Below are 23,561 nucleotides of genomic sequence, written 5' to 3' on the forward strand. Positions count from 1 at the left end.
AGAATATAAGGAGAGGTGTTGCTCAAAGAACAAAAGAGAAATATGCACTTTTACTGTACTAATGACACTGGCAGGAACGGGGTTTACACCAGGGGCTATCAAAGGGTTAAATGTGTGCCTATGGGATGCTTTATAACTGTGTGGGGGATTTACACACTGGATGAACACAAAGACCCGTGTTTCTAAATGGGCGACACACAGGATCCCCTGTGTTCATCACTGACAGAACCGCGGTCTGCCTTGTTTACATCGGCAGACCGCTGTTCTGTCTCCATGAGAAGCGATCACGTGTGCCCGGACGCGCTGCTGATTGGCTCCCCCCTATAGCCACCCCCCCCCCCTATCTGCTACATGAAGCGAAGTATAGGTATGTTGTTTCGCATAACAGAGCCGACCTACTGCAGTATAACTACGGTGGCAGGTCGGCAAGTAGTTAAATAGTGGCATTACACACAGGTTGCTAAAAGACAATTCCAAAATTAGAAAAAATTTAATAAAAATCCCCCCCCCCCCCCCCCCCCGCTTAGTGCATACATCGCTTTTTTAACGGCCAAACAATTTATTATACAGAATGTATATAGCGCCAACAGTTTGCGCAGCGCTTTACAATGTGAGGGAAGACAATACAATTCAATACAGGAGGAATTAGAGGGCCCTGCTCGTTAAGCTTACAATCTAGAAGGGAGGGTCAAGTAAAAAAGGCAATAACCGTGGGGGATGGGCTGATGGAGAAAATGGAGGTATAGTTGTTAGGTGTGGGTAGGATAGGCTTCTCTGAAGAGGAGGGTTTTCAGAGATCGCCTAAAAGCTAATAGAGTAGGAGATAAATCGGACAGATAAGGGTAAGGAGTTCCATAGAATTGGAGAGGCTCTGGTAAAGTCCTGGAGGCGAGCATGGGATGAGGTGACAAGTAAGCTAGAGAGCAGGAGGTTTTGAGAGGAACGAAGAGAGCGATTAGGTTGGCATTTTGAGACCAGGCTAGTGATGTAGCTGCGGGCTAAGCTGTGGATGGCTTTGTAAGATGTTAGTATTTTGAATTTAATTGTTGGGTGAGCGGAAGCCAGTGGAGGGCTTGACAGAGGAGCAGCGGACACTAAGCGATTGGTAAGGTGGATGAGTCTGGCGGCAGCATTCATGATGGATTGAAGGGGGGATAGTCTGTGTAGAGGTAGGCCAATGAGAAGGGAATTGCAGTAGTCGAGGAGCGAGATGACCAGGGAGTGAACTAGGAGTTTTGTTGCGTCTTTGGTTAGAAAGGGGCGTATTTTGGAGAGGTTGAGGCAGCAAGATTTGGACAGCGATTGGATGTGGGGCTTGAAGGAGAGTTCAGACCTAAGACCTTGGAATGCGGGGATGGGCTGATAGTAATGCCATCGATATTGACAGAGAGATCAGGGGAAGGGGCACGTGGTGGAGGAAAAATTTTGGTTTTGGATGGATTGAGTTTGAGGAAGTGGTGTGACATCCAGACATATATCTGAAGTAAATTAGTGATACGGGAGGAGACTGAGGGAGAGAGCTGAGGGGTGGATAAATAGATTTGAGTATCGTCAGCGTAGAGATGGTATTGGAAGCCGTGCGAGGCCATCAGCTGACCCAGAGAGGAGGTGTAGATTGAAAATAGAAGGGGTCCAAGAACAATTGAGAACTAATGCCAGTAACAAGCTTTAAGGATATCTAAACCCTAGGTCTATGAAGGTGCAGCATCATCCAAGCATAGGACACGTGTTAGGACAATCAAACACCTCCCTTTTCCATCTCTATAAGATAGGGGAAATTTTCACCTTGGCAGGGCTAATAAAATTACTTAAACTAGCACTACAGAGTGTACTAGATACAGGAGAGGACAGGGTTTACGGCAGGATTAAAATTATTTTTTGCACTTTTTGAAAATCGATAAAACACTTCTGATGATGCATTTAACTTACCAAAAGTGTGCATATGCAAAAGGGTTTACATAATAATAAAAATATAATAAACAGGTCCCCTGATCAGTGGTCAAATAGAAAATGTGGTTCATAGGAAGTGTTATTGTGCACTAGTAGAGGCTGCGTCACCTCAGTGAAAAGTAACTTTACATACATGTCGGAGATTAACACGGCAATGCTATAATATATAATTAAATCAATCACATGAACAAAATAACTCTTTATACTCCTAACTAAATTATACATTTAAACTGGTGAAAACAATTATATTGCAACACCAGCACTATTCAATAAAATAGGGATATAAGAAAAAAAAAAAACCCCACACACACCACAACATAAAAGTATACAATGAACTATTATTTCTCTGAAGAAACATTTAAATGTATCTCTATCACATTTTGGTCTGCAAAAAAATCACGTGATTATTCAGTACTTTGAACGGGTTTTAATTTGAAGGCATTATTATATGGGCAAGTGCTGGTGTTATGCCTGCATCATGTACTGTATTAGGGCATTGCTCCCTCAACTTCTGACATATTGCTGAAACTGCAGTTTGGTCACAGTTATCGGATTTTAGAGTAGTTGTAACTCTTGCTAGTACTAACACCATCTGTCAACAAGTCGGATCAAGCTTGAATGGACTGTGGTCTGTTTTTTTTTTTCATTTCAATTTACTGAACTGTGCAGCCTCATATCTGCAGGTCACATGATAAAGTTCAGTCCCACAGGAATGCACGGACTGGTTAGTGGGCATGACCAGTGTCAGGGCATTTACGTCAAAACCAGAAGGTATGTTGACGGCTGACGCCCAGTGGCTGAGTTTCTATTGCAATAGAACACACTCAGACCTGGTAGCAGACATCATTTTCTCCTCTCCCCATCCGAGAGCAGGGGTCGGCTCTCCACTAACTACAGAACATACAGTTTACGCTGTGCCCTTTCACAGCATGCCTGTATCTTAAGGGGAGGGGTGACACAAGACGTAAACGGACCATGGTAGAATGGATTGGCTGCCATGCCAACATGAATAGTTTACTCATAGGAGAAGCATCACATGGCAAGATCAACCAGGTAAATTAGAGCATTGGCACCTACATATACAACACAGACCTGGAAGATCACATATAAATAATATAAAGAGTCAGTGCAAGGTTTTGATTATTTTTATCTTAACAAACACTTTAACACTGTGTACGCTTAACCACTTTACCACCGCCAACAGTAATATTACTGCGGCAGAGTGGCTCGTTATCGTCTGACGACGTAGTACTACGTCGTCAGACACTCCCCCTTCTGGGCGGCGCTTGCGCGCCGCCAGAGGCTCGCTCCCGCTGTTTTCAGTCACAGCGGGAGTCGGGCCAGGGGAGGAGCAGCGGCGATCGCCGCCGCTCTTCCCCCGATCGTAGGGGATCTAGTGTGGAAATCCGCCCGCCTGTGTAAACACAAGCGGGCGGATCTCCATAGTGACAGGGAGTGACAGATCGGACTGTTCAGCATAGCTGGACATCCGATCTGTCCATGACTCACTCAGTCCCCCCCCCCCCCCACACGTCAGTAAGCACCAGGCATACATTAACCCCTCCCTCTCCAATAAAATTAACCCCTTCCCTGCCAGTGTCATTTTTACAGTAACATTGCATATATATATAGCACTGATTACTGCAGTAATGTCACTGGTACCCCCAAAAGTGTCAAAAATGTCAGTCAAGGGTCCGATCTGTCCGCCGCAATGTCGCAGTCCCGCAAAAAAAAAAAAAAAAAAAATCGCAGATCGCCGCCATTACGCGTTAAAAAAAAAACACCAAAAATGACAGAAATCTTTCCCTTTGTTAGTAAACGCAATAACTTTTGCGCAAACCAATCAAAATACGCTTATTGTGATTTTTTTTTACCAAACATAGGTAGCAGAAAACAAATTGGCCAAAATTTTTTAAAAAAATTGGTTTTTACATTTTTGGGGGGGGGAATTTCATATAAAAAAAATTTTAAAAATGTTATTTTTTCAAAATAAACGCTCTTTTTTTGTTTATAGCGCAAAAAGTAAAAATCGCACAGGTGATCAAATTCCACCAAAAGAAAGGTCTGTTTGTGGGAAAAAAAGGACGTAAATTTAGTTTGGGTACGGCGTCGCACGACCGCGCAATTGTCAGTTAAAGTCACGCAGTGCCGAATCGCAAAATACCCCCTGGTCAGGAAGGGGGTAAAATCTTCCGGGGCTTAAGTGGTTAAAGCTATATGGGCAGTGATTTTGGCAGTTGGGAGCCCCTCCTCATCCCCTAGTTTTGACTCCTGGATCTTTCTCGCCGAATCGCAAAAAGTGGCCTGGACGGAAGACAGCAAAATCCTCCGGTGGTAAAGTGGTTAAAGCCCAATGAAGCTAGACCAGCTTCTTCTTACTTTGGGAAACACTGGGTCAACTGAAGGAGGACTTTGATCAGAGTGAGAATACTTTTATTGCTTATTACGCACATATAAAACGGTTTTGTAAAATTAATTTGGATTTCCTTTCGGGGTCTTAAAAAGAACCAGGACACATGAGAGTTGACACCGCAGACGCGTTTCTGATACTGTATACTGGGCCGTCATTGTGATCCTTTCCTGCATTACTTGGTCAATTACTAACCTAGTAAAAGCATGTGCATATCAAGTGCCAGGATACCCAATAAGCACATGCTTGTTTTGAATCAATAACACACTTAACACACCAGTAATTGAAAACTAAGCAATTGAAAAAAAATGGCATTCCTAATATTTCTGTCCTGACAAGTTTCTCTGGCTGGGTTGTACATGTTAATTCTATGCATTTGCTGGAATAAGGAGACAGATTCCCCAACGACTGCTCCAAACAATACTATACTTGTCATAGCTTTTTGTTTTTCGTTGACCACAGAACCCAACAGGTGATGAAGTTACCGATTCAAATGATGACATGATCATGCATACATGAATGTCCACATTCAAATAAAAAAAAAAAGGGAGCTTAACATGCACATTTACGAGAATCGTTATATATATATATATATATATATATATATATATATATATATAATATATAATTTATATATATATATATATATATATATATATATATATATATATATATATATATATATATATATATATATATATATATATTTTTTTTTTTTTAATAATATACATTTACACATATGCACACGCAAGACACTAACTTTTAGAACAGATCATAAATGGGAACAAGAAAAGGCTACTTTGATGAATAAGACACTTAAAGTGTATGCCAACAACATGCAATTTAAAAACATGGATTAACATGCATTCTGGGGCAAATTAATTTTGCAAAAAAAACATACACTGCAGTAAAACTAGTAGTTTCACTCATGGTTGGGAAGACCTTTTATACAAATGGCTTTAAAAAATATATTTAGATTAATGACATGAGCAAACATACTGTACTTGTTGATCTAGACAGTATTTGCAGGATTATGTCTTTGCAAATCAATCTGCACAAAAGTAAAGAACATTTAAAAAAAAAAAAAAAAAAGATAATAAAAATGTACTTGCCCAGTAAAACCTTGGCATCTTCAATGTCAAAATCTCCATCCCCGTCAGTATCATAGGCTTCAAGTTTGCCTAGTGAACAAAATCAATACAACATTTACTAGCATATTATAGCAACTGATCTTTGTGACTCACAACATTGCACAAGCCTTGTTATGCTCCGTATACAGCTTCCAATACCCAACAGATAATTCACAATCTACATACAGTTTTTTTCTTCTGCAAACTAATGTTACAGTGCATGTCTGGGGATAAATTAAAAAAAAAATAAAAAAAAAACATGCATATTTAGTTCATCTCTGCAATTCATGCACATTTACATTTTTTGCTTCTTTGAAGTGGAACTTTAGTCAGAAAATGAAGTCTTGCTAGATCACTTCAGGTTGACCCATTTTGCAGGTATAACTATGTGAAACATTTAAAATAAGTGCCTTTACTGTTTAAAATTCAGTAATACTGCTTTCCCATTTGGGCATATTTAGGCACTGCTGAGTTTGTAGAGGCCGATCTGCTGACAGTCTTGAAGTGGAGTTAAAGCGGAGTTCCGGCCACAAAAACAAAATTTCAATGAACATACCCCCGGGACAGTTAGGGCTAGTACATTCCACAATGGCTAGCCTCTGATCTGTCCCGGTTCGCATTTACCTGCAAGAAGAAATACTCACTTTTAAAATTTCTTCTCCATCGTTGCCATCTCTGTTGTGGGCAGCTGAAGCCAGCGCAATCCTCTTCTGCATTCTCTTCCGTGTCTTCTTCTCCCAGAATGCGCCTGCACCGGCCCCTCTCGTCACTTCCGGTGCGGCACCGCATTCCTCCACAGGAGTGACGAGCGGGGCCGGTGCCGTCGCATTGATTCCTGGGAGCGATGACGTTCAGCTCCCAGGAATCATTGCAAACCGGAAGTGACGGCACGGGCCGCAGCCCCCGAGGGAGGAAGTGGAAGAAAGGTGAGTATTTCTTTCTACAATAACAAGGTAAGTAAAAAAAAAAAAAATCCTAACTATCCATTTCCTTTTCAGGTGAAGAAAAGCAAGCGGATGGCCACAAAATCGATTATGTCGATTTTGTGGCCGGAACTCCGCTTTAAACCCTCCTATCCTTTACAGCCAAGGATGCTGCTTCTGTTTAAACTGCAACTGCCATGGGGCTGCACATGTGATCAGTTATAACAGCCGCCATTTGATGGTTTGACAGTTTGGATGATGACACAAGAAAATGTGACAGTTAGCAACCCAAGCATTCCAGGAATATAACTTTTTGATCAATGGGTTTAGTTCCACTTTATGATTTACTGCTGTTTGGGGGCTCTGGGCTTTAGCAAAAGGGCAGCCACCAGCAAGAAGCAAGTCGTTATGGGCAAAGTTCCACTTTAACAACACTGCAAGTTCAGGAAAATACCTGCTGAGCCTTCAAGAAATCCATTGAACTCCTACTTTCTGCTCAAACTGGCAACTTTGTTGCAGTGAAATCCCAAGCAGCGTTTTCAGCCCTGCCTGAGAATTATCCCATGCCGGGCCAAAGACCACCTCACCCTTACGTTATAGAGATGGAGGCATTCCATCGTCTGGCAAGACAGAACTGGGTAGCGATGACAACACTGCTTGAGATTTCAATGCAGCAAAGACAGCATGGTCTTAAACATGAACTTAGAATTTTACTGGATTTCTGGATCAGGATACAGGGTCAAAACACCTTTTCTATTTGTAGCATTTTTAATAGATACAATACCTGAGGAAATGTTCATATACTGCAGAGATCTATGAAATAAGTCATTTTTTCGCCCCTTTAAAGTTGAATTTTAGATGGTAAAAAATGCAAGCATTTTTTTAGGAAAGGATTAGAAAATCACTGCTGAAAAGAATGAGAAATACGAGAAGCCAGAGAATGAGTCAACAGGTCTACATCTACTGAAATTAAAAACACCATTATATAGCAGTTTTAAAAATGTAAAAGCAAAAGCCTCCGCCTAAAAATGGGCACACAAGGTACGTTTTTGTTTTCAGCCTGCTGGGCTGAACGAAAAATAAAAAACTAAGCAGCTTGCGAGAAGGTCTCTGGACTAACTATTCAATGGTAATTCAGCAATCTCCCAAAGGGCTATTGTGTTCCGACAGAGGGACCACCCCACGCCCGAACACATCAGTCAGTGCTCACAGCCAACTGGTTGAGAGTGCTGATTGGATGCCCATTGGCTGCTAGTTTTCCAGGATCCTTGTTTGACAGAAGTTGGTCGTGAGATCCGCTTGTGTCAAACAAGGACCTATACACACACATCAAAGGTCAGCCAGTATCTACTGTACCAGCTGATTTTGGTCTATTTGGCCATGTACAGGGCTTTACACTTTACTTTTATGAGAGATAATAGCAATATCTAATGGCACTGCAAGGCTAGCAGTAGTAGATGGTATTCACCATCATAAAAAAGATGCACCCAAGAAATATACAGCCAATATTCAGATGGTAAATCTAATTGAAACCTACAGCGGGGAAAATAATTTGATCCCTTGCATCCCCTTTTTATACATTTGCCCACTTACAAAGAGATGTAGGGTCTGTAATTTTTATAATTGGTGTTATTTTATGGGATAGAATCAGAATACCAACGAAAAATCCTGAAAAAAAAACACAGGATACAAAGGCTATAAAAATTGAGTTGCAGTTCAGTGAGTAAAATAACTGTTTGATCCCCAAGAAAAAACACAACTTAGTACTTGGTGGAGAAACCCTTGTTGGCAAGCACAGAGGTAAGAGGTTTCTTGTAGTTGGTTACCAGGTTTCCACACATCTCAGGAGGGATTTTGGTCCAATTTTTAACAGATCTTCTCTAAATCCTTAAAGGTTTCTTGGCTGTCTTTTGGCAACTCAAATTTTCAACTCCGTGGTGGCTTTGGCAGTATGTTTTGGGTCATGGTCATGCTGGAAGACCCATCAACGACCAATCAGTGTTCTGGATGAGGGAAGAAGGTTCTTATCCAAGATTTTACAATACATGGCCCCATCCATTGGCCTCCCAAAGCAGCAAAGTCAGCCTGTACCTTTAGCAAAAAAACAGCCCAAACCATAATGTTTCCACCTCTATGCTTGACTGCAGGGATGGTAATCTTAGGGTCATTGTCAGCATTTTTCTTCCTCCAAATACCTCAATTTTGGTTTCCTCTGACCACAGCACCTTTCTTCCAATCCTTCTCGGATTCATTTACATGTTCACTGGCAAACTTCAGATGGGCCTGTACATGTGCCTTCTTGAGGGGGACCTTGCGGGCGCTGCAAGATTTCAATCCATGTCGGCGTATTGTGTTACCAATGGTTTGTTTGGCGACTGGGGTCCCAACTGCCTTGAGATCATTCATATGCTCCTCCTGTGTAGTTCTGGGCTGATCCCTTGCTTTTCTCATGATCATACTTACCCCATGAGGCGAAATCTGTCATGGAGTTCCAGACCGAGAGCGATTGATTGTTATTTTGCATTTCTTCCATTTGCAAATAATCCTTCCAACAGTTGTCACCTCACCGTTTCTTGCTGATGGTCTTCTAGCCCATTCCTGCCTTGGGCAGGACTACAATCTTGTCCCTGAAATTCCTTTGACAGCCCCTTTGTCTTGCATCATGTGTTTTTTCTGGATTTTGGTTTGAAATTCTGTCTCTATCATTTAAAATACACCAATGAGAAAAATTATAGACCATTCATTTCTTTGTAATTGGGCAAACCTACAAAATCTGCAGGGAATTAAATAGATATTTTCACCACTGTTAGGCTCGATTCACACCTATGCATGTTGCTTTTGAGTGTTTTTGTAGTGCTTTTTGCTGCGCTTTCCACTGTTTTTAACCACAATTTTGCATTTATGCTTTTTTTTGTGGAAAGTTTGTGATTGGGTAAATTTAAAAATGCAAACCGCGGCAAAACTACATGCTTTTCTGCAGCTTCTCCACTGAAGGCTATTGAACCCCAAAAAAAAAAAAAAAAAAAAAAAAACGGACTTTGTAAAATCTTACCTGTAAAATTCCTTTCTCTGAGTCCTCCGACAGTCGCCGCCTCTTCATATTCGTCACTATGGGGTTATTGACCTTTGCAGTGTAGGAGTAGCTAGGCAACAGAATATGTTAATATCAAAGATTTAGCATATCCCACCCCTAGGGGGTGGTCCCCTCAGTCAATACCCTCCTGCTTTCCTACCTCAGTTTCAGTAGCATAGCAGTAGAGTACATAAACAAACCCCAAAAGAGGGGCGGGGGCGGCGACTGTCGGAGGACTCAGAGAAAGGAATTTTAATGGTAAGATTTTACAAAAATTCCGTTTTCTCTTACGTCCTCCGACAGTCGCCGCCTCTTCATATTCATCACTATGGGGACGTCCCAAAGCAGTGTAGACATGAGGGGTGGGAGAAAAACGCAGCCGCGCCTAAGGCAACGCAGTACCCACATCAGAAAAAAGGGAACCTTACCAAAGGAAGGAAACCAACTGGGCAACATGAAAAAACTTGCTCAACTGGAGCAACAACCCAGGAAAACAAATACCTAGGGATAAAAACATCCCAACAGCCAAAGACCCAAAACAAGGGACCCTAAGGCACTGCCGCACTAAGAACCTTGCGGCCAAAGGAAGCATCTGCCGATGCCTGAACATCCACTCTGTAGAATTTTGAGAAGGTGTGAACGGACGAACAAGTCGCCGCCTTACACACCTGGGCCACAGAAGCCCGATGATGACAGGCCCAAGACGTACTCCGAGATCTGGTAGAGTGCGCCTTCACAGGCATGGGGGGAACTTTTCCCTTCAAAGCATAAGCCTGTTCAATGGTCTGTCTGATCCATTTGGCGATGGTAGAAGCAGACGCCGCCATGCCCTTCTGAGGTCCCTCTGGAAGGACAAATAGAGAATCCGTCTTGCGAAAGGATTCAGTCGATGACAGGTAAACCCTGATCGCCCGAACAACATCCAAGGAATGCAAAGCCACCTCCTTCGGATGTTTAGGCTTTGCGCAAAGCGAAGGCAATACAATGTCCTCATTGAGATGAAATTCCGAAATCATTTTCGGAAGAAAAGACGTGTTAGGTCGCAAGATCACCTTATCCAAGTGAACCACCAAATACGAAGACCTGCAGGACAAAGCAGCCAGCTCCGACACTCTGCGAGCCGAAGTGATAGCCACCAAAAAGGCGACCTTCTTGGACAACAGACAACGAGATCTCCCTGATCTTTTCAAAAGGAGCATGTTGCAACACGGACAGAACAAGGTTCAAGTCCCATGGAGGCAAAGGCTCCCTCCTAGGAGGGACCAGATGTCGCACCCCTTGAACAAAGGCGCTAACCAAAGAATTAGACGCCACAGGGCGTTGAAAGAGAACGGCTAGCGCAGAAATCTGACCCTTAATCGTGGCCAACGCCAAACGCTGGTCCACGCCCGTTTGAAGGAAAGCCAACACTCTCGATACCGAGTATGAGCGAGGGGAATACCCCCTGGACCCACACCAGGCAAAATACGCCTTCCAAGTACGGTAGTAAACCTTCCCCGAAGAGGTCTTTCTAGCCTTGATCAAAGTGTGAATGACCTCAGGGGAGAGACCCCTATCCTTCAGGACCTCGCTTTCAACAGCCAGGCCATCAAAGCCAGCGACTGTAAAGCAGGATGGAATATCGGCCCTTGAGACAGGAGATCTTCTCGAAGAGGCAGACGCCACGGAGCGTCGACCGCCAGATTCACAAAATCCGCGTACCAAGACGGGCGAGGCCAGTCTGGCGTCACCAGAATCACCGTATGCGGTTCCGAGGCCAACCTGCGAAGGAACCTGGATAGCAGCTGAATCGGTGGAAAGGCATACATCAGACGATACTGATGCCTGGGCGCCACTAACGCGTCTGCCCGAGGATCGCGTGTCCTTGCCACGAACCTTTCCACCTTGTTGTTTAGACGAGACGCGAACGGGTCCACATCTGGAGAGCCCCACTCCGCGCACAACATCTGGAAGACATCCGGGTGAAGGGAACACTCTCCCTGGTCCAGGGTCTGGCGACTCCGATAATCCGCCTGCCAGTTCTCCACCCCCGGAATGTGAACCGCCGTTATCGCCGGGACGTGCGTCTCGGCCCAAGACAGAATGTCGGCCACTTCCCGAGCCGCTCGGGCACTCCTGGTGCCCCCTTGGTGGTTGATGTAGGCCACCGCTGTGGCATTGTCTGTCTGCACCCGAACCGGACGGCCCTGCAGTCTGTCCGTCCAACGCCGAAGGCAGAGATTTATCGCTCGCAATTCCAGAATGTTGATCGGAAGGGAGGATTCCTCCACCGACCAAGTTCCCTGGGCGGACAGAATGCCCAGAACACCACCCCAGCCCGACAGGCTGGCATCAGTGGTGATCACTGTCCACGAGAAAGGGCGAAAGGACTTGCCCCCCGACACCACCAGGGACTGTAGCCACCACAGAAGATCCCTTCTGGTGCGATGGCTCAATGAAATCTGGAGATCCAGAGATTGCAGACGTCCATCCCACCTGGTCAGAATCTCCGCTTGGAGACCCCGCGTGTGAAACTGGGCGAAGGAAATCGCCTCGAAAGCCGAGACCATCAATCCCAGACACCTCATGCACGCCCGGAGGGACGAGCACTGAACGTCCCTGAGGGACCCGACTTCTTCCTGAAGCGTCCTGAGCTTGTCTACCGGCAGGAAGACCTTCGCCTGAACAGAGTCCAGGATCATTCCCAGGTAGGGAAGACGAACCGACGGACACAGCGTCAACTTTGGAAAATTTATCGTCCAACCAAACTCCTGTAGAGTCTGCATCGTGACGGACAGGTCATTCACCAGACCCTGACTGGTCGCAGATCGAACCAGAATGTCGTCCAGATACCCCAGGACAGAAATGCCCTGAGCTCTTAACAAGGCCAGAACCGGCGCAAGCACCTTGGTGAACACCCGCGGAGCCGAAGCGAGACCAAAGGGCAACGCCACGAATTGGTAATGCTCCTCCGCAATGGCGAATCGAAGGTACCTCTGGTGACCCTCGAAAATGGGGATGTGAAGATACGCATCCTTCAGATCGATGGACGCCATGAATTCCCCCGGAACCAGGGCAGCCACCACCGAACGCAGGGATTCCATGCGGAACTTGCGAACCCGCACAAAGCGGTTCAGAGCTTTCAAGTCCAGAATTGGACGTACCTTGCCCTCCTTTCTGGGCACAGTGAACAGATTGGAATAGAACCCCCGGAACCTGTCCCGATGAGGTACCGGAACCACCACTCCCTGAGCCCGCAAGTCCCGCACCGCCAGGTGCAGATCCCGCAAGCGCTCCGGAGACAGCTGAAGATTCGAGGGAAAAAATCTGCCTGCCGGCCGAGAGAGAAACTCGATCTTGTACCCAGATCGAACGATTTCCTGAACCCACCTGTCCCGAACGCGGGCCAGCCAGGGTTGAAGAAAACCGAGCAAACGTCCCCCCACCCCAGAACTGGGTGAGGGCGCCCCTTCAGGCTGCATTGTTATGGGCAGTGGACCCGGACTGGCCGGACTTCTGCTTACCTGTCCACGGCTTTTCCTGGGAGCCTTGGCCTTTGAAGGGCTTGCCCTTATAGTACGACCGAAAGGCACGAAAGGACCCCTGAGAGGGTCTAAAAGAGGCATTCTTCTTACCACGAACAACCTTAGACTTGTGAGTCTGGGGCAAGAGTGCTCTTACCCCCGGAAATTCCCTTTATCAGAGTATCCAAAGATTTGCCAAAAAGGCGGGATCCCGCATAGGGTAAATTAGCTAAAGTCTTGCGAGAAGCCTGGTCAACAGACCAACATTTTAGCCATATCAGACGGCGTGTCAACACCGCCACACTTTGGACGCGCGCAGTCAAAGGGACCAAATCTAAGTCCGCATCACACAAAAACATGACACCCTGATGAATTTGATCCACCATAGCCAATGTTGTCGGCGGGGCAGAGTCAGCCACCAGGATGCGCCTAAGCACCTGCGTCCAATCCGCGACAGCCTGGGCTGCCATAAGGGAAGCAAAAATAGGTTTCAGCATTGAACCAGTAACCGTATAAGTATGACGGGCAAGAGACTCTAATCTCCTGTCCGTGGGGTCCCAGAACACAGGGGTATCCTCCGCCGGAATCGCAGTAGACTTATTCAAAACCGCCACCGCGTGATCCACCGGAGGTGGCACACACCAACGCTCATCAGTAGCGGTTGTAAAGGGATAACGCAGCTTGAACCTACTCGGCACAGCAAAAGGCTTCTTTAAATTGCGCCATTGTTCATCAACAGCGTGCTGAAACTCCGCAGAGCAAGGAAAAACCTGCGATGTTTTGCGTTTCCTCTGCGTCCCATAAGAGGACAGCAAAGCAGGAGGACATTGCTCATCCTGCAAATGCAGTGTTTGCTTGATAGAAGCAACCAACTCATCCATGAGTGCAAGCTCTTCAGATGAGCCAGGGGGGGAATTATCAACCACTTCTACCTCAGCCTCCCCCTTAGACCCCACAAGGTCTAGAGATGCATGGGACCCCGAGAAAGGCACCCCAGCCATAGCAGCCCCATCGCCCTCTGAATCAGAGGAAATTGACACTCTGGGCCGTTTTGTGGATCGATCAGCCACTAGCATCTGCACCTGAGCAGCTAGGTTTGCCACAATAGCAGCCAAATCAGCCCCCTCGGGGGAAGCAGCAGCCCCATGGCCCCCCACCAAGGTGGGAGGAAACCTGCTTTCCTGAGAATCCATGCCCCAGTAGTATTAAGAAAAAAAGGAGTACTGCCCCTTTAAGATCGCGGCGAGCGTAGCCCACCGTACCCACTGAACACACTGACCCCCACAGGGATAAGAATACTAGGCAAGGAATACAGGAATGTGGAAAGGTAAAACCTGGAGAGATCACACAGGCTGCTGCACCGATCGCGGTCCCAGAGCAAAAGGAAGTGATGCAATGACTGACCGCCCCTATAAAGCCTATGTAAGGCTACACAAACATGGCCGCTGGCTGAGGACTGCATAGGGAGATAGAGAACAGCGCTGACATGTGGCCTGAGCGATCGCCGCCAAAATGGCGGCGTATGGCGCCAAAACGCCGCGCTTACCACACAGGACCGGCCACCACAAGCTTGCTGCAAAAAAATGGCGGACCGCAGCAGCGGTCGCCACACAGTATGCCCCAACATGTCACACAAGCATGTCTCACAGCATACAGCATGTCTCACAGATAACACAGCCTGTCACACAGAGCAGAGTAGGAGAGCCCCCCCCCCTGCAGCCCACAGAAGGCAGCTATTCTGACAGGGAGCTCAACATTATTCACAGACATGCAGGGTCCCACAGTCCCAGACTGACACCCAAAACAGACAGGTCCCCACATAGAATACACTTACCATCCGCATGGCGTGGGGAGCCCGCACAAGCGATCAAACCGCTGCACTAAGGACAGGGAGAGTCGCAGCCAGGACGCAGTGGAACTGCGGTGCGAAACCGCAAAAGGCGTCCGGTGAGGTAGCCACCTCACCGCAGCATCCCTGCAGCGAACAGGGATGGGTCGTTCATACATGCCAGGGAAACCTGCGCTGAATGCTCGATGGCAGGCTGGGAAGCCACTGGCCCTGAACCCCGGATAACCAGGGAGGCCAGCCCGAGACCCAGCTCCGCACGATCATCTTCATCCGAAGAAACTAAACTAGTGCTGAAAAATAACAGCTAAGTAAAGAAAGAGAAAAAACATTCGAAATAAAATCAAAAAGAGAATAAAAAGGCCGAGACTGAAAACCCCAGCACAGGATAAGCCTGCTAACTCCTAAGCTAGACAATTGAAACTGAGGTAGGAATGCAGGAAGCAGGAGGGTATTGACTGAGGGGACCACCCCCTAGGGGTGGGATATGCTAAAAGCTTTGATATTAACATATTCTGTTGCCTAGCTACTCCTACGGAGCAAAGGTCAATAACCCCATAGTGACGAATATGAAGAGGCGGCGACTGTCGGAGGACGTAAGAGAAAACACAGTTTTGCGTTTCAGTCCCTGACCCTTTTCAAGAATGTAGACGCACAAAAATGTTGAAAAAAATAAAAAAATAAAAAAAATAAATGTCCTGCATTTCTGCAAAATACCATGAAAAAAAACACATTGGTGTGAATGGAGCCTAAAATTACAGGTGGCAGGACCAATGAAATAAGATATCCAGTGATTCTGGATATTTGTAGCTATCATGACAATAGAAACACAATATGTATTTGTATACTGAAGATGCTAGAAAGGGATTACCAACCGGTATACAAAACATTATTTGCATTTGGGAAATATTTTGAGTGTTCAATTTCATTAGAAAATGAAACTGTAGTTTGACACCTTTCTATGGGCAACTCAAACACCGAGGAATTCATAGGCAACCCGTCAGTAAAGAGAACACTAAATGTGGTCCCCAAAAAATGTGTGCACATATTTGGAGAATAAAATCCTGGAAAAAATGATCACATAACAGTGACATATTTGAGTAACAGCTGAATCTTCAGCTGTGGCTTTATAGTCCGACAGCCTTAGCCAGTGGCTGTCAGAATACATGACCAGCGGTTGCTTCTGACTGCCGACAATTTTTCACCCGACTTCTTTGACTGGACTACCATTAGGCATCGTATGTTAACACTCACAGGTTAAATGCTCCACAATGAGCCAGAGTGGTATAAAAGGGCCCTAATGCTTTAGGCGTTAAGCTTTGGCACAAATACCTTTGGAAATGTTCTCAACATTGCAAACATAGATATATTTTTAAGCAGCACCTGGTAGCAACCATTAAGGAGTTACTATTCATTTCAAAAGAGAAAATTACTCAATGCACCTATTGTCATATGTTTAGTTTGCCATAAATTACTGGGTCACAGCAGGATATTAAACTAAAACCAGTATTAATAGAAAAACGCCACAAAAACTATTCCCAAATATGCTAAAAGATATAGTAAAAAAAATAAAAACAAACAAAACACACAGAAAAAAAAATGTGATAAAGTTTTAGAAAATCCTCAAATTCCACGTTTGTTAGATAAATTATGAGAAAGGACTTGTTTGGGGAGGGTACAAGTACAGGCATGTTCCCAGTAAATGAACGTAAAAACACCATAAGATGGAAAAGTGGAAGATTTTACTATGGAATCCTACCTTGAAGAACCTCTGACAAGTTATATTGGAAATCCTTTGCCTTGGCTGCATGCATGATAGAAAATACAGAAAAACATTTCAAAAATGGTCATTTCTACCCACACTGCAAATTCACATTACTTACAAAAATTGTTAAGTACAATGAAAGCAAATGGGCTGCTGGTTTTTATGGTGGCTGACATGTTGCATCACATATTACGTTCTTACATCACCCAGAGATTCCAGTACCAGAACAAATACAGGTGCATCTCAAAAAATTAGAATATCAAAAAGGTAATTTCAGTAATACAATTCAAAAAGTGAAATTCATATTCTATAGATTCATTACACAAAGTGATGTATTTCAAGTATTTCTTTTAATTTTGAGGGATTATGGCTTACAGCTAGTGAAAAACCCAAAATTCCGTATAAACAGAAAATTAGAATATTACAGAAGACAAATAATAAAGAAATAAATAAAAAAGGATGTTAAATACAAAAATGTTCTTACTGAAAAGAAGGTCCATATACAGCATAGTATGCACTCAATACTTGGTTGAGGCTCCTTTTGCATGAATTACTGCATCAATGCGGCATGAAGGCGATCAAGCCTGTGGCACTGCCGAGAAGTTATGGAAGCCCAGGTTGCATTGATAGCATCCTTCAGCTCGTCTGCATTGTTGGGTCTGGTGTCTCATCTTCCTCTTGACAATACCCCATAAATTCTCTATGGGGTTTAGGTCAGGCAAGTTTGCTGGCCAATGAAGCACAGCGATACCATGATCATTAAGACAGGTATTGGTAGTTTTGGCAGTGTGGGCAGGTGCCAAGTCCTGCTGGAAAATGAAATCAGCATCTCCATAAAGCTGGTCAGCAGAGGGAAGCATGAAGTGCTCTAGAATTTCCTGATAGAGGGCTGCGCTTACTTTGAACTTAAAACACAGTGGACCAACACCAGCAGATGACATGGCTCCTCAAATCATCACCGATTGTGGAAACTTTACACTGGACTTCATTCAACTTGGGTTCTGTGTCTCTCCACTCTTCCTCCAGACTCTGGGACCTTAATTTACAAATTAAATGCAAAAAATTTACTTTCATCCGAAAAGAGGACTTTGGACCACTGAGCAATAGTCCAGTCCTTTTTTCTTCTTAGCCCAGGTAACACACTTCTGACATGGTCTCTGGTTCAGGAGTGGCTTGACACAAGCAATGCAAAAAGTTGTAGCCAATGTCCTGGAAACGTCTGTGTGGTGGCTCTTGAAGAAGAAGAACTGACACAAGCCGTAGTCCACCCCTTGTGAATCTCTCCCAAACTCTTGAATGGTCTTTGTTTACAATCCTCTCGAGGCTGCGCTATCCCTGTTGCTTGTGCACCTTTTTCTTCCACACTTTTTCCTTCCACTCCACTTCCATTTTATGCTTGGATACAGCACTCTGAACAGCCAGCTAGCAATATCCTTTTGTGACTTACCCTACTTGGAGGGCATCAATGACTCTTCTGGACAACTGTCAAGTCAACAGTCTTCCCATGATTGTTTAACCTACTGAACCAGACCAAGAGACCACGTAAAGGCTCAGGAAACCTTTACAGGCGTTTTGAGTTAATTAGCGAATTACAGTGTGACACCATGGGTCTAAAATATCGAACTTTAATAATATTCTAATGTTCTGAGTCTTGTCCGGGTTTATTGAATGCTTGAATTGCCACTCACAACCAATCAGTACAAGAAGCGATGATAAATCTCTTCAAAAAAGGGGACTTCGAAACAAAAACAAAAAACACATTTGCCGGTTTCACCCCATAACGAAGTGAAGGTAAAATCTCCACAATAGGTCACTGATAAAAATTAAAACCTTAATGAAACCTTAATGAAATTTTAGGTCTTCCCAACGCTATATAAAAGAAAAAAAAAAAAAAAGGCAGCGTTGGGCTTTAAGAATCAGACAGGGTAGGGTGTCAACCCACCATAGTGCTTTTCAATACTAAAATACCAAATTTTGCCCATCCAAAATTAAAACAGAGCAAACTGATCTTACCGTAATGGTTTTAGGGCTCTTGCAGGAAAGCATTGCAAGAGATGACTCTCTAGACAGGAAACACAAGACTGACCTCCCACAGAAATGCAACTGCAAAATCACTCCACTGAGCTGTAGAACTGATAGCTCATCAAGTCTGGGAGTCTGGGTAAAATCAATGTGAGCATGTATCATTTAATTAAAAGCACGGTTACACGTAGGTAAACAGAGGGCTGCATAACTGAAGATGGTGAAGAGCAGTGCGGCCAGCCGCCACAAGTAGCGGTCATGCAGACATCAAGAGATAGATTAGATAGATAATGGGATTTTTGTACTTTATTTCAGGTACTTATATAGCGCTGTAAATTTACGCAGCGCTTTACATATACATTGCACATTCACATCAGTCCCTGCCCTCAAGGAGCTTACAATCTAAGGTCCCCGACATTCATACTTACATAGTAGGGCCAATTTATTATACAGGATCCAAATTAACCTACCAGCATGTCTGGAGTGTGGGAGGAAACCGGAGTACCCGAAGTAAACCCACGCAGGCACAGGGAGAACATGCAAACTCCAGGCAGGTAGTGTCGTGGTTGGGATTTGAACCAGTGACCCTCTTGCTGCTAGGTGAAAGTGCTAACCACTACACCACTGTGCCGCCCCTGTAAAATCCATATCTCCGAGTTCAACGGACACATCTCTCCATAAATCATAACTATCCTCCAGGACCAGGCAGAACAAAAAACACCTAGCTACGCACATGGGCTGTCCTCAGCTTGGTATATAACCCCCCCTCTCTATGCTAGGTAATCAGTTTTAGTAGCAAGCAGTATTATAAGTATCAGAACTCCATAGAGGGGTGGATTCTGTGTCCATCGATGAACTCAGAGAAATGGATTTTACAGTAAGTACAAAAATCCCATTTTCTCCTTCGTTCATCGATGAGCACAGCGCTCCATAAATCATAACTACTGGGATGTCCAAAAGCAGTGCCAAAAGGAAAAATAAAAGTTTAAGAGGGGCGGTACCCTCGAGGGCTGTTTTTCTTTAAACCGTAGCCTGCAAAACTGTGGCCAAAAGAAGCATCCGCAGATGCCAAAGTATCTACCTTATAGAATTTTGTGAATTGTGGTCGCCCTGCAAAACTTGCGATATTGATGTCTGATGATGGAAGGCCCAAGAAGCACTCAGCGTCCCGAGTAGAATGCGCCATGACAGGGAAAGGTGGAACCTTTAATGGAATAGGCCTGAGTCACCGTCTGTCTGATCCATCTGGAATTGGTAGCCGAAGAAGCGGTCAGCCATTTTCTTGGTCAGTCTGTAACCACAAAAAGTGAGTCTGACCTCCGAAAGGACTCTGTAGCTGCCAGATATACCAGAATCACACAAACCACATCCAAGGTATGCAAAGTAAATTCCTTGGGATGAGCCGGCTTGGGACAAGGAAAGCAACACAATGTCCTCATTCTAATTCAACACTTCTAATCAACTGAAGAAAGGTTAAGATGTGGGCCACAAAAAGGATCGAGGGTGAGCGCCAATCGACTCACACCAAGAAATGTACCCTTTCCACATACAATGTTTTATCTTGCTAGAAGACTACTTCTTCCCCTTCACCATAGTAGGGATTACTGATCCAGACAAACCTCTATCCCTCAGTACCTGGTTTTCAATAGCCAAGTCAATAAAACCAGCGACTAAAGCAGGATGTTAGATCAGCCGTCTGCCAGAGGAACCCGTAATCTTTCCACGAACTTCGGTATCCTCCTGTAGAGCCGAATCTGCTAAAGGAGCTGCATGTAGGCCTGTGCAAACAGAACTGTCTTGAAGGTGGATACCACCAGAGTCAGAACCTGTATGCTATTCGGGAGAGCGCTATCTGACTCCGGAGAATCATGGCCTGTGGTTCCTGAAGTTTGTCCACCCTGGTCAGAATTGGAATCAGACCTAGGTAATTCAATTCCCTGGACAAGGATAGGGGGGACCTTAGGCAGTTCAGACATCACCTGAACCTTTGCAGGAATTAAATCCACACAAGGAGACTCAGGACCCAAAAAAACCTTAAGAACAAACTTTGTCCCTCTTTCTGGGTACTCCCAAAGAAACATTTTGTAGACCTCCTTGACGCTCACAAAAGAGGCCCACGGGGCCGTTAACAAGTGAAGATGTCCCCCCACCCTAATAATGGGTGGTAAGGACAGAATTTCATGCTGAAGGGGTCTTGTCTGTGGGTCCGGAGAAGCTAGCTCTAGGCTAACCAGACCAAGGTTGCTTGGAACCTCCCGGTGAAGATTTGAAAGACCCATTTCCCTTATTCTCTATCCCAGAAGCACAAAAGCATTTTCTTTGGGCTGAGGAGGGGGGCCCCCCATCTGCAAGGCTCCTTCCCTTTTCTTGACTGTGGGAAGAAGGTACTCTTCCCCCCCCCCCCCCAAACAGGGGATCACCTAGAAAGGGCAGATCAAGGAGAGCTTTCTTGGAGGCCTGGTCTGTGGACCAATGCTTAAGCCACAGCACGCGCCTAATCACCACTGCTGAAACAAAGTTTGGACAGCACAGGAGCTGTATCCAAAGCTGCAACACAAATAAACTGAAGCCCATGGACCAACTGGTCCGCTAAATCAACATAAGCAAAGGAGACCTAGGCAGGCCCTGGCACAAAAGCCTGGCCCATTCACTTAGGGTCTGAGACACCAGGGCTGAGGCAAAGACTGGCCGCAATGCCGAACCAGCCATAGTAAACATGCTGCGTGCCACAGCCTTCAAGGGTAACGTACAGAAAAACGTTTGGGGAACCACAACGGTAATTTTGGTTGTTTCCATTCCTTACAGGAAAACCTGTCAAAATAAGGCACAGAGGAAAACACCTTCGGAGTGCGAGGTGACGTTTGCGTACCAAACGACACAGCCACGTCCTTGGCTACATCAGCCCCAGCCTTCATTTTTAAAATCTTACGCACTGCAGTGAGAATTGCGTCTACGGGCTGCTGTCTATGACGGCATCAGGCTCAGAATCAGATGAGACAGATTGAGCAGGGGAAGGCGGGGGGGGGGGCGGGGGACGCTTCCTCCTTGGCCTTTGCCCACACGCCACTTCCAGCCAGGAAACTAAGGACTGCACGACCGCCGTCAGGGCAACCATGGGAAGCTGGGGTTCTGAGGGACCTGCCACCTCCATAAGGGGGTTAGTGTGGGAGATGTGACCCTATGGCTCCATAAGGAAAGGAAGACCTTGCAGTACAAAAATAGTCTTTTGGCACCACTAAAGGATCCCCTCAAGCACCTATTAGCAGAGAGAGAGAGAGAGAGAGAGAGAGAGATAACAGGGACCCCTAAGGACTCACCATACCGGCCAGAGGAGTGACGAGAATTCAAACCCAGCATCATCATGGACACCATCCCTGTTCATATGTCCTGGGCAGAGGAAAAGGAATATGGGGAGGAAGAGGAGGAGCTTTGGCATCCCCACGAGGCTTTAGTCTCCTCCAGCGTCTCCCAGACTAAGGGAAAATGGACCCTGTGACATCGGGCCTCTGCAAGGGGGGACCCCCCCCGAAGGTAGGACACACGTTAGGAGAGATTCTGCTGCGCACCCTGCACCGGTCTCTGCACTGGGACCCCCTGCACTAAACCAGTACTGCTAACAGTAGGGCCTGTACCTAGGGCAGGACACACACTACCCGAGGACCCTTGCAGAGAGGGGATGGGGGGAGGGGGAGACCCCAGGGGTCTTCGCTGCATTCTCTGCCCTGGGACCACCACCAGACTCCAGGTCCAGACAGGGGGGAAAGGGAAGGGGGGGAAGCCCAGCTCACTGAGAGATTTAAGGATGGGAGGAGGTCCGCCGATCCCCGTTGAGCAGGAGGAAGACAGGTCCATCTCCGCTCACTTTGCAGACAGACCTGTCAGATCCCTGCTCTCCTCTATGTGAGATCAGATGATAACGGACCTCCTGTCCGTTTTCATCTGATCTGATCCTCCAGACGGATGGAAAATAGGGTTTCCATCCGTCTGGATTTCACTAACCAGATCGGAGAGCAGCCGGTGTCAGCGGACATGTCCCCGCTGACATCCACGGCTCCATAGGGGTGCATGGAGCATCTGATCAGGTCCACCTGAAAAAAAAAACTGACAGGCGGACCTGATCAGAAAGCCCGTGTGAAAGGGGGCCAAGTGTGCTTTTATGCTTTTAATAAACGATACATGCTCACATTGATGTTGGCACCTGTAGGTGAAATGAAAATCTCCTAAACGAGAACCGCTCAGGAGATATTAGCAGGTTTTGAAGCCGGTGACATCACCGATGCATTCGCACTGCACTCTAAAAAGGACAGCATACTCAAGTGTGCCGTCCACAGAGTGATGTGCCGCGACGCCTGCGCACATGCACAGGAGTGACATCATCACTGCCTGGCCATTCAAATGGCCGGAGCCCGCAAACCTTGAAGAAAGACCAGGAGTAGATGGAAGCCCTGTTAGCAGTGACAGCGTGCCATTGGAGGGCTTCATTTTAAGGCAAGTCTTTCATAATATGCTAGTATGCGATGCATACTAGCACATTACGAAGACCTTAACTTGCAGGAGGTTTTTTGGGCTTTAAAAGAATAGGTTCACCTTTTGGAACAGGTTACATGTTTTACCCGTATTTAGGGTGATACATGTTCCAGCTCCTGCCACCAATTCTGTCGGTCTCTCCTGCTCTGCGACAGTAGGCGGTGGTGCTATACTTTTTAACAAGAATGCGGCTGTGCAGGGCTCCACCCACACGGCCCCCTCATTCATTCACAGTTTTCAGTGAGTGAATGAACGAACAACTACCATCAGCCCTTCATAGTTCATGGATTCATCCTGATCTCTGGTAACTGCCTGCCTGTACGAAGTACAGACAGACATCTATCTTGACAGTCTGCAGGAGCCCTGCATTGCACCCATAATTTGCTGGTTGCAGGTGCAATGCTCTGCAGGC

At 45.8% G+C, this 23,561-nt stretch overlaps 1 protein-coding gene across 1 annotated transcript in view; it reads right to left on the reverse strand.

Moving 5' to 3' along the window:
* Positions 1-23,561, reverse strand: part of ASPH (aspartate beta-hydroxylase) — a 396,229-nt gene that overhangs the window by 303,262 nt on the left and 69,406 nt on the right. The window contains exon 3 of the mRNA XM_082258996.1: positions 5,473-5,541. Coding sequence (XP_082115122.1) covers positions 5,473-5,541 — 69 coding nt within the window. The remainder of the gene's footprint in view (positions 1-5,472; positions 5,542-23,561) is intronic.

Source organism: Pelophylax lessonae (assembly GCF_965119305.1).
Source record: "Pelophylax lessonae genome assembly, chromosome: 5".
In the NCBI taxonomy this organism is placed as follows: domain Eukaryota; kingdom Metazoa; phylum Chordata; class Amphibia; order Anura; family Ranidae; genus Pelophylax; species Pelophylax lessonae.